We start from the raw sequence: 12,004 nt of genomic DNA on the forward strand, positions 1-12,004 counted from the left end.
ATATACGGACTTATAGAAAGAGCGACATCTAGTGGTTGAATATAAAATTGCTCTTTAAATTATTTAGCTTGAATCCAAAAACAAAAGGCACTAAGGGGAGAAAGACATTTTGTATAAACAGAGGAAGAGATCGTAATAATTATATCATTGAGCATAATCAATAATCCTCTCTAATAAAACAAACTATGTGAGAGGGAGTATCTCAATGACATGTCTTTGTCTCCAATAAAAGATCATCATAAAATATCATAAAAATTGATAAATCACCATAATTGTCAGAAAATAAAATAGCATAAAATCAATACAGTACCAGTGGATATAGGCGCTAATATATATCATATAAAAAATCCTAAAACCAATAAAATATAATTATTTCTAAAATATATATAAAATTCTCTATAAATATTACTAGATAAAAATAGGTTAAAAATTAGAAATAAAACAATTGAGATCAAATTCAACATTGTGACCTAGTGGTGTAAGGGTACGAAGTTCATGTATCCATCTCGACTCGGCTTGGCTGATTTTAATCACCTTATTATCACCTCTCCAATGGGGTACAAATTTTTGAATACCGCAGATTTTTAGTGACATGGGGTCTTTATTATGGAACTTAGTATAATGTTTAGATAGGCTATGTTTATCAAAACCTTTCTTTATGTTTTGAATATGTTCCCTCAATCTTTTCCATAATTTTCTTTTTGTTCTTCCTACATATTGGATCTTGCAAGGACATTCTAATAAATAAACAACCCCTTCCGTATGGCAGGTAATACAGTCTTCAATTAAATATTCTTTTTCTGTTACCGTAGATCTAAATGACTTCTTTTTGTTTTTTTCACTAATATGTCTACAAGCATAACATCTCTTGCAAGGATAAAAACCTTTTCCCTCAAAAAAAGAAAAAGGTTTCTTCGGAGGGTCAGGAACATTTTTTGCCAAACTATCTCTCAAGGATGGTGACTTTCTGTAAACAAATTTAGGAACTTCAGGTAAGATATTGACAAGATGGCGATCAGTTCTAATAATCTCCCAGTGTTTCTTTATTATTTTTTCTATTTGTTTATGTTGGATATTGAAATCCATAATGATGGGCGCCATGTCTTGTTTCTCAGAATTCTTTGTACTATCCTGTATAAGTATCTCTCTATCTAGTGATGCTACGCTTTCTATTTGATCCCTAATAAAATCTCTATGGTAACCCTTTTGTATGAACCTGTCACCGATTAAATTAGCTTGTTCAAAAAATATTGATTTATTAGAGCAATTACGTTTCAATCTGATCAGCTGTCCCCTGGGAATATTGTCCAGCCATCTTCGGTGATGACAGCTATCTATAGGGAGATAGCTATTTCTATCCACTGTTTTGAAATGGGTGCGGGTACTCAGTGAATTTCCGTTTTTTTCAATCACTAGATCAAGAAAGGTTGCTTTTTCCTCATTAATACTCCATACCAATTTAATATTTTTTTTGGTTCATATTAAGATTAAAACAAAAATCGTTTAGACTTTCTCTATCCCCTGACCAAATTAGGATGAGGTCATCTATAAATCTTTTGTACAGTTTTACCTGTTTTGGTAAATCATTATAGACACTTTCTTCCTCCCACTGGGCCATATACAAATTGGCTACGCTAGGTGCATATTTTGCAAGAGATGTTATGCTTGTAGACATATTAGTGAAAAAACCAAAAAGAAGTCATTTAGATCTACGGTAACAGAAAAAGAATATTTAATTGAAGACTGTATTACCTGCCATACGGAAGGGGTTGTTTATTTATTAGAATGTCCTTGCAAGATCCAATATGTAGGAAGAACAAAAAGAAAATTATGGAAAAGATTGAGGGAACATATTCAAAACATAAAGAAAGGTTTTGATAAACATAGCCTATCTAAACATTATACTAAGTTCCATAATAAAGACCCCATGTCACTAAAAATCTGCGGTATTCAAAAATTTGTACCCCATTGGAGAGGTGATAATAAGGTGATTAAAATCAGCCAAGCCGAGTCGAGATGGATACATGAACTTCGTACCCTTACACCACTAGGACACAATGTTGAATTTGATCTCAATTGTTTTATTTCTAATTTTTAACCTATTTTTATCTAGTAATATTTATAGAGAATTTTATATATATTTTAGAAATAATTATATTTTATTGGTTTTAGGATTTTTTATATGATATATATTAGCGCCTATATCCACTGGTACTGTATTGATTTTATGCTATTTTATTTTCTGACAATTATGGTGATTTATCAATTTTTATGATATTTTATGATGATCTTTTATTGGAGACAAAGACATGTCATTGAGATACTCCCTCTCACATAGTTTGTTTTATTAGAGAGGATTATTGATTATGCTCAATGATATAATTATTACGATCTCTTCCTCTGTTTATACAAAATGTCTTTCTCCCCTTAGTGCCTTTTGTTTTTGGATTCAAGCTAAATAATTTAAAGAGCAATTTTATATTCAACCACTAGATGTCGCTCTTTCTATAAGTCCGTATATATTACGGTCTATTTTTAAATTTAATTTATTTTAAATTATATATTCCTCCTAAATAGTGATCTACTTATATGGTTTTAGTTTTAGTAGTTTCACTATAAATATCTTTGGAATATATAGAATACTGATGCTATAGCCACTTTACTTTGAGTCCGCAATAGCGCTGCCGCCCTGAGTTAATATGGCGACGGCGCTCGTTGCATATAAATACCTATGACACCTACTTCCTATCACCCTTTGAAAAAGTTACGTTCTGTAACGCAACGCGTCAGGGAAGGAATTTGGTGTCGGACCTATCACTTCCGGTTTACGGCCGAAACCGGAAGTCCGCGTTTGCTGCACACTCTGCTGTATTTGTTAATGTAAGTGTGGATTTTACCTTTTATTACAATAAAATAGCGAAGATACTGCACATGAAAGCCCTCTGTGTTTTTCCATTCTATATGGCTTGGATATCCTGGAGCTATTGGGAGGGCATATAATACATAGCCTTACAGTGAAATACAAACAGCGGTGGAGCAGTGTGACTGAATAAACAAGAAGCCAGCAGTTATCCTTTTACACAGTGCCTATTTACCAGCTATTGGAGGTGAGAGGCTGGGGGAAATAGTTGGTGCACCCATTAAGCACTGAAGTTTGCAGTGATTTGCCACTCTTGGGAATTGATTCTTCACATTTTTTTTGCATGAACTTTATTTATATATTTTTTGCAATTTTATCAGTCATCAGCGCACTTTATTTATGGACAATCACGTGTGTATATTGATTGTTTAAATAATCACTATATTTGATTTTTTTCACGAATTTTCACCTTATACATTTTTATATATTTTTATACATACATTTTTTATATGCCTGTTTACATTTGGATTATCTATGCAGATTATTTCTATTTAATCATTTGATTGATTTTTTCACGGACTCTCATTCACTAATTGTTGCACATTTATTGCTTGCACGCGTATTTTAATTTTGATTATTTATATTGATTTATTTCTTATTATATTCATGTTACATTTAGTGGATATTATTTGATTTACATTTATTTTGGGATTATTATTCATTTATATGTTTTAGCACTTTTAGGTAGCGCCGCATTCTTATTAATTTATATACAGTTTCCATGTCCGCTTTCATGTTTATACTAACTTATATGGCCTTCAGCATTGGAAGATGCCTGAATAAACCCTCCACCTAAAACAAAATGCCTTTACCATAGAAATAGCAGTCCAAAAGGTAAGGTAATCAGGCAGGTAGTGAATATCTGGAAAGTGGAAGTCTCCTGGATAGCCAATGATCTTCCCATCAAACACTCTTGTATCTCAGTGACTCCATCAGTAAGAAGTAGCCATAGTGTCTCCACAGCAGGAATACATACCTGCAACTTTACTCCACACCTGAGTATTCAGGAACCTTCTGCATTAGGCATAGAGAAAGAAAAACCACATAGAATAATATTGCAAAATAATTTTTATTTATTATAAGAATAAATATCGCTTCCAAGTCTCAAAAAAATCATAAGCAGTATATAAAAGCATAGCCACGGGACCATCCAGCACACTCATGCATGATGATGTCACACTATAGCTCTGTCCAACGAGTTTACCCTCACTTGGCGTCTTCTGGGATTGGAGGCTTTTGTATACCTCATATGTTTTTCCTGCTACACGTAAGCGCATTTTATTCTTATAATAAATGAAAAATATTTTGCAATATTATGCTATGTGTCTGCTCCTTCTCTGTGCTTAATGCATATGGTTGCTGAATACTTGGCTGTGGAGTAAAGTTCCAGGCATGTATTCCTGCTGTGGAGACACAATGGCTACTTACTGACTGGGTCACTGAGCTACCCAGCTGCTTGTTGGTGTGAGTATACTCTCTCCAAGAGGTTTTTAGTGCACTTGAGCTCTATAATTTGAGATCTCCCCTGTTTGGTAAGAGGCCATCTATTACTGTAAGAACACCCTTTTTTCACTGGAGCACTTTATATTTTTGAGCACTGGGCACTTTGATGTCACTTGGACTTTTCATGTTTTACTATGAATTTATAGAATATGGACTTTTTGACCACATGATTTGCACCTAAACTATTTAACCACTTTCAGACCGGACCATTTTGCTGGTAAATGACCAGAGGTCTTTTTACACTTTGGCACTGCGCTGCTTTAACTGGTAATTGCGCGGTCATGCAATGTTGTACCCAAACAAAATTTGCGTCCTTTTCTTCCCACAAATAGAGCTTTCTTTTGATGGTATTTGATTGCCTCTGCGATTTTTATTTTTTGCGATATAAACGTAAAAAGACCGCAAATTTTGAAAAAAAATGATATTTTCTACTTTTTGTTATTAGAAAAATCCAATAAACTCAATTTTAGTCATACATTTAGGACAAAATGTATTCAGCCACATGTCTTTGGTAAAAAAAAAGTCAATAATTGTATATTTATTGGTTTGCGCAAAAGTTGTCACATCTACAAACTAAGGTACGTTTTCTGGAATTTACGCAGCTTTTAGTTTACGACTGCCTATCTCATTTCTTGAGGTGCTAAAATGACAGGGCAGTACAAAACCCCCCCAAATGACCCCATTTTGGAAAGTAGACCCCCTAAGGAAATTGATAAGAGGCATGTTGAGCCCATTGAATATTTTATTTTTTTGCCTCAAGCGATTGAATAATGACAAAAAAAAAATTTTTTTTTTTTTTTTACACAAAGTTGTCACTAAATGATATATTGCTCACACATGCTATGGGCGTATGTGAAATGACACCCCAAAATAAATTCTGCTGCTTCTCCTGAGTACGGGGATACCACATATGTGGGACTTTTTGGGAGCCTAGCCGCGTACAGGGCCCCGAAAACCAAGCACCGCCTTCAGGCTTTCTAAGGGCGTCAATTTTTGATTTCACGCCTCACTACCTATTACAGTTTTGAAGGCCATAAAATGCCAAGATGGCACAAAACCCCCACAAATGACCCCATTTTAGAAAGTAGACACCCCAAGCTATTTGCTGAGAGGCATGTTGAGTCCATGGAATATTTTATATTTTGCCACAAGTTGCGGGAAAATTACAAACTTTTTTTTTTTTTTTTTTTTTTTCACAAAGTTGTCACTAAATGATATATTGCTCATGCATGCCATGGGCATATGTGAAATGACACCCCAAAATAAATTCTGCTGCTTCTCCTGAGTACGGGGATACCACATATGTGGGACTTTTTGGGAGCCTAGCCGCGTACGGGGCCCCGAAAACCAAGCACCGCCTTCAGGCTTTCTAAGGGCGTAATTTTTTGAGTTCACTTCTCACTACCTATTACAGTTTTGAAGGCCATAAAATGCCAAGATGGCACAAAACCCCCACAAATGACCCCATTTTAGAAAGTAGACACCCCAAGCTATTTGCTGAGAGGCATGTTGAGTCCATGGAATATTTTATATTTTGCCACAAGTTGCGGGAAAATTACAAACTTTTTTTTTTTTTCACAAAGTTGTCACTAAATGATATATTGCTCACGCATGCCATGGGCATATGTGAAATGACACCCCAAAATAAATTCTGCTGCTTCTCCTGAGTACGGGGATACCACATATGTGGGACTTTTTGGGAGCCTAGCCGCGTACGGGGCCCCAAAAACCAAGCACCGCCTTCAGGCTTTCTAAGGGCGTTACAGTTTTGAAGGCCATAAAATGCCAAGATGGCACAAACCCCCCCCCCCAAATGACCCCATTTTAGAAAGTAGACACCCCTAAATTTAGGGGTACACTAGTGAGACTAGGTAATAAATGGCGGGTGCCCTGAAACTATAAAAAAATAACTAACCAACCAGCGTCACCTGTAACAGTTATATGGTGATCACTGGTGAAAGGGTTAACTAGGGGGCAATCAGGGGGCTTTATGCGGTAGTATATGGGGGTCCCTGGCGCTATAAAAAGCTGCGGCGAACCTAAATACCTACCTGCCTAACTAGCGTCACCTGTGACACTAATACAGCGATCAGAAAAACGATCGCTTATTAGGCTGGGTTCACACTGGAGCGATGCGGGAACGCCACGAATGCGCGGCGGGTTCCCGCATCGCATGCCTCCCGGCGGCAGTTCACACTGCCCTATGCGAACTGCTGGGAGTGTCAGTGAAATGTTAATGACACCCCCAGATCAGTTCGCATATCGCAGTGCGATCTGCAAACTTGGATCGCATGGTGTGAACACCCATGCGATCCGATTCTGCTGCGGACCAAAAAAAGGGTCCCGTGCGAGTTTGCGGCGGGTGCGACACGAATTCAGCCATACTATCTGTATAGCTGAACTCGAATCGCACAGAGATCGGATGTGATTTGCACTGCAGTGCGGTGCGAATCACATCCGTTCTCATAAACCGCTGCAATGTGAACCCAGCCTTAGTGACACTGGCGACGGGGGGTGATCACGGGGTTAAACCTTTATTGGGGGGGTTAGGGGGGTACCTTAGAACTAAAGGGGGCTAACCCTAACTGCCCTAACAGTTATTAGTCACAAATGACACCTGCCGGGTGATCAGGGGGTTAAACCTTTATTAGGTAATAAATGGCGGGTGCCCTGAAACTATAAAAAAATAACTAACCAACCAGCGTCACCTGTAACAGTTATATGGTGATCACTGGTGAAAGGGTTAACTAGGGGGCAATCAGGGGGCTTTATGCGGTAGTATATGGGGGTCCCTAGCGCTATAAAAAGCTGCGGCGAACCTAAATACCTACCTGCCTAACTAGCGTCACCTGTGACACTAATACGGCGATCAGAAAAATGATCGCTTATTAGGCTGGGTTCACACTGGAGCGATGCGGAAACGCCGCGAATCCGCGGCGGGTTCCCGCATCGCATGCCTCCCGGCGGCAGTTCACACTGCCCTATGCGAACTGCTGGGAGTGTCAGTGAAATGTTACTGACACCCCCAGATCAGTTCGCATATCGCAGTGCGATCTGCAAACTCGGATCGCATGGTGTGAACACCCATGCGATCCGATTCTGCTGCGGGCCAAAAAAAGGGTCCCGTGCGAATTTGCGGCGGGTGCGGCGGGTGTGGCGGGTGCGGCGGGTGCGGCGAATGGCTGAACTCGAATCGCACAGAGATCGGATGTGATTTGCACTGCAGTGCGGTGCGAATCACATTCGTTCTCATAAACCGCTGCAATGTGAACCCAGCCTTAGTGACACTGGCGACGGGGGGTGATCACGGGGTTAAACCTTTATTGGGGGGGTTAGGGGGGTACATTAGAACTAAAGGGGGCTAACCCTAACTGCCCTAACAGTTATTACAGTCACAAATGACACCAATGCAAAAAAAAAAAAAAAAAAAAAAAAAAATGACATTGGTGTCACTGTGACTGGGGGGCAGGGGTAATTGGGGGGGTGATCGGGGGGTAAAGGGGGGGTGTGAGTGTGCCTGGCATGTTCTACTGTGTGTGGGATGTGTTGGTGCAACTCACTGATCCGCTCTCCTCCGTGTCGGAACGAAAAATACCGACACGGAGGAGAGAATACATCACTTCCTCTCCTGTGTTTACATTACAGGAGAGGAAGTGATGTCACCGGGGATTTCCATTCGTCGGGAGCGATCGCGAGGGGGTGGCCATGAATGAATGGCCGTCCCCTCGTCCGGGATCGCTCCCGAACGAAAACCGACCGCCGCAGGCACCGGGCGGGGGCCCGATCGGGCCCCCGACCCGCGGGAGGCAAAGGACGTACATATATGTGCTTATGCCTGCCCGTGCCATTCTGATGACGTAGATCGGCGTGAGGCGGTCGGCAAGTGGTTAAATGATTTATATGAATTTATGAATTTTCCTATTGAATTCCTATATTTATAATTTTATGCACTGATATTTTTTGCACTGGTTTGTCAATAGATTATTACTTAAAGGACACTTTTTATTTTATAGTGTTTTGTTGGGTCCAGTATTCAGGATTAAGCATCAGCAGTCCCAAATAAATACAACTTAGTCCAGGGTTTATATATGTTTATAACCATTCAGGGAATATGAATTAAAAGATCATGAAGATCAGAGGCATGGATTCTAGTTATTCAGTTATGCAACACCACAAGTCCTGCTAAAGTGTGCTGTTGTTGCTAGTTGCTTTTTACATATGCATAACTGTGGCACACGGGGAAATTTACTAAAACAAAATCACTCAGAGTCTGTTGCAGCTGTGCATGGTGAGCTAATCGGCTTCTAACTTCAGCTTGTTCAATTACGCTTTGACCATAAAACCTGGAAGCTGATTGGTTTCTATGCATAGCTGCACCAGTTTTTGCATGCTTCAGTTTTAGTAAATAATCCCCATATGGTCTCAGCTTATTAGAAGAGAGCACATCAATTATTTGCAATGCCTTCTGACCAGTTTTTGAGAGAAAATAGAGTGTAGCATCCTATACCTCACCTCATTGAACTTTAGGCATTAATATTATAATGCTAACATCCCAGGCAGGTATTATATTTGCTCTCCAAAAATGGGTAAAGTGTCAGTTATGCTACCTTAAAGCTGTGTTAAAATATATATATATATATTGTAGTTTTTGTAGTTTACAAGTCATTAAGTGTGATAGCTGCTTTAGTTTTATTTTTCCCTTCTGTTTTCATCTGGTGATCTGGACAGTAACACACCTCCTCTATTAGCGTGCCCCCCACTCTGGATGAATGAGCGCAGGGGCACCTTTGGACAGCAGCAATGTCAGTCCAGAGGAACTAACAAATTGAAGCCAAACACCAGCTCTCACTGCAGTTACACAAGAAATTACAGCATCAGTTTTTTACATGAATAAATAAAAGCTTATTATTGTAAACACCCCTGTTAGTGGTAAATGGTTTGTCTGACCACTAAACTGCTACATTTGTAGGAGAGCTTGTCCTCTTGAAAAATTACAGACTTACTGGCTGGATCACCATTGCCTTAAAAGGAAAACAAATGCAGCCATCACATCTAAGAACTGGTAAGCTGCAGTATAATGTATGTTTGCTTTTCAGAGTTAATACTGCTTTTATTGGTGTAAACATAAACTCATATTATATAACCGAGAGGGGAGAAAAAGTGAATTAATATGTGTGTATTGTTTTAAACAGAATGATAAAATATTGTTCTATGTGTTCATCAATTCAGATTATCACGGAATGATTCACATCAATCTCAGCCCTGCTCAAGGCTTGCTGAAGAATATCCTCCTGTGAATGCTTCAAAAGACACAACTCATGATAAATAGGGAAAAATATGAAATCCCATCTTTATTAACCAGTTTTATACGGACCATGAGTGGATAAAGGACATTTGTTAATTATACTTCGGATTTACTTGTCAGACTTGTGAGACTGTTTTATGGACTGTTACAAGACTGTTTAACTTTATTGCTTTAGTGCACATTTATATTGTTTTGATGCACAATAGTTTTGGTTTACCTCAGTATATGCAGACTTTCTTTCATATTTATTGTTTATCAAATAACACACACAACTCAACATGTTAACATGGCTTTACACATTTAACTATGCAAATAAAAACACTTTGCTGTTAAACTGTTTTGGTTTCTTTTTGTGTAAAAATATTGGTTTGACTCTGTAGTATCTCATTTTAAGTAATCGCTGTCCCAAACCAATTGGAAGAGCCTGATGAATGCAGATCAACTCTTATAGATATGACAAATCCCAAGTCTAATGTTTGTTTCCATTTAACATCACAAGTCTAATATGTTTTTCCTCTCCAAACTTTTCTGTCACCCAGTCATCACCTAATCTAACCTTCTCTGTGTTTATGACAAATTAATGATAGTGCATCTATCTGAGTTATACGGTGTACATACTATAATTTTCTTATTTTTTTTACCGTTCTGACAGGGTGACTGCTCTCCCACCAGAATACACTGATCAGCTCTGGCAGTCATTGGCTGACATTGCTGATCGGATTCTGGTTTTCCAGCATGCTTGTTCGAAAGAAGTTGGTGGCAACACCGGCTTCTGTTAGACAGGGAGCTGTACACTTTCAACCGACTTTCAGCCTGTGTGTACAACGCCTAAGGCCGCGTACACACGGGCGGACTGTTCGCCCAACCTTGTCCGCTGAACAGTGTTTGGGCGGACAGTCCGCTCGTGTGTGGGGCTTCAGCGGACAGTTTCAGCGGACAGTTGGCCGAACAAGGTCTTACGGAAATTCCGAAAAACTGTCCGCTGAAACAAGGTTTCAGCGGACTGTTCGCTCGTGTGTAGGCTTGTTCGGCCAACTAAGTCTCGCGCATGCTCAGAAAGGATTTCCACGTCGGAAGGTTGCATTGCAGTGTATTGGACGTCGAAATTTTCGATCCGTCGTGCGTGCCGAAACGTCATCGCGCACGGTTTCAGCAAACTGTTCGTCCGTCGTGTGTGGCCATGTCCGTCCATGCTAAGTTTGAGCGGACTGTTTGCCGAAACTGTTGGACGGACAAAGTTGGGCGAACAGTCCGCGCGTGTGTACGCGGCCTTAGTTTCATTCTTCTCGGTTCCTGTCTGTCTGCAGTTGTTGAATTAGACAAATCTTTAAATTGATTTGTTTTGCAGGAAAATGCAATCCATGCTTTCAGCAGCTTTGGTGAAGACTAGGTATTCCCGGTCCCTGGTCCCCATTGCAGAACATTTATTATTATCTGGCTTATGGTGTTATGTCTGTCTCCCTTGTTTTCCTTTGCACTGTGCATGTTTCTGTTTCTGCCTTTGATCTCTCCTGCATAACTATCATGAAGTTTCCTTCACTCCAGGAGTTCCTAAAACCCCAAGATATGGCTATTAGCCACCTGCTACCCATGATGGTAAGATCACTTTATTCCCTTGGAAAATAGTTACAGTATATGTATCCACATTGTTTCTGGGGCCTTGAAACATGCAGCCCCTTGTAAGACATCAGTCATCTCAGGGTTATATTCATTAATGATGAAAGAAATGAACATGAGATTGACATTCAGCCAACTCTTTGATTTGCACTGTGAAAAGGATTATGTACAGAAAGACTTTATCTTAAAAAAATAGAAAAATTCTATATAGTACAAGGAAATTAGTCTAAGTCTCGTAGATCAGATGAGGAGTTTAGGCTACACCATCAAAAAGAGAAAAAGCACTCACACTGCCTCATCCTGAAATATTGGGAACAAAAGGAAAACAAAAAAAGGAATTCAAAGAAAACCTGTTGTCGGACTTTAAAAGCACAACAAACACTGGGAGTACAAAAAATATTTAACATTTATTGAATAATACTTATAGTATAAAGACCAGAGACATGAAAGAAATAATGATAAAAATCACATCTGGAGATAGAAATCAATGCATGATGTGAGCCCTAATGCGTCATTGACGCAATACGCATTGACGCATTAGGGCTCACATCATGTATTGATTTCTATCTTCATATGTGATTTTTATCATTATTTCTTTCATGTCTCTGTTCTTTATACTATATGTATTTTTCAATAAATGTTAAATATTTTTGTACTCC

The 12,004-nt window shown here is 39.1% G+C and overlaps 1 protein-coding gene across 1 annotated transcript in view; it reads left to right on the forward strand.

The window, feature by feature from the left end:
* LDAF1 (lipid droplet assembly factor 1) overlaps nucleotides 1-10,062 on the forward strand; it is a 222,249-nt gene extending 212,187 nt beyond the window's left edge. The window contains exon 5 of the mRNA XM_077448991.1: nucleotides 9,653-10,062. Within this exon, the coding sequence (XP_077305117.1) occupies nucleotides 9,653-9,752 (100 nt within the window). The 3' untranslated portion in view covers nucleotides 9,753-10,062. The remainder of the gene's footprint in view (nucleotides 1-9,652) is intronic.
* Nucleotides 10,063-12,004: the final 1,942 nt, after the last annotated feature.

Source organism: Lithobates pipiens, unplaced genomic scaffold, assembly GCF_037356315.1.
Source record: "Lithobates pipiens isolate NorthernLeopardFrog02 unplaced genomic scaffold, aLitPip1_a1.2 Scaffold_22, whole genome shotgun sequence".
Classification (NCBI taxonomy): Eukaryota; Metazoa; Chordata; class Amphibia; order Anura; family Ranidae; genus Lithobates; species Lithobates pipiens.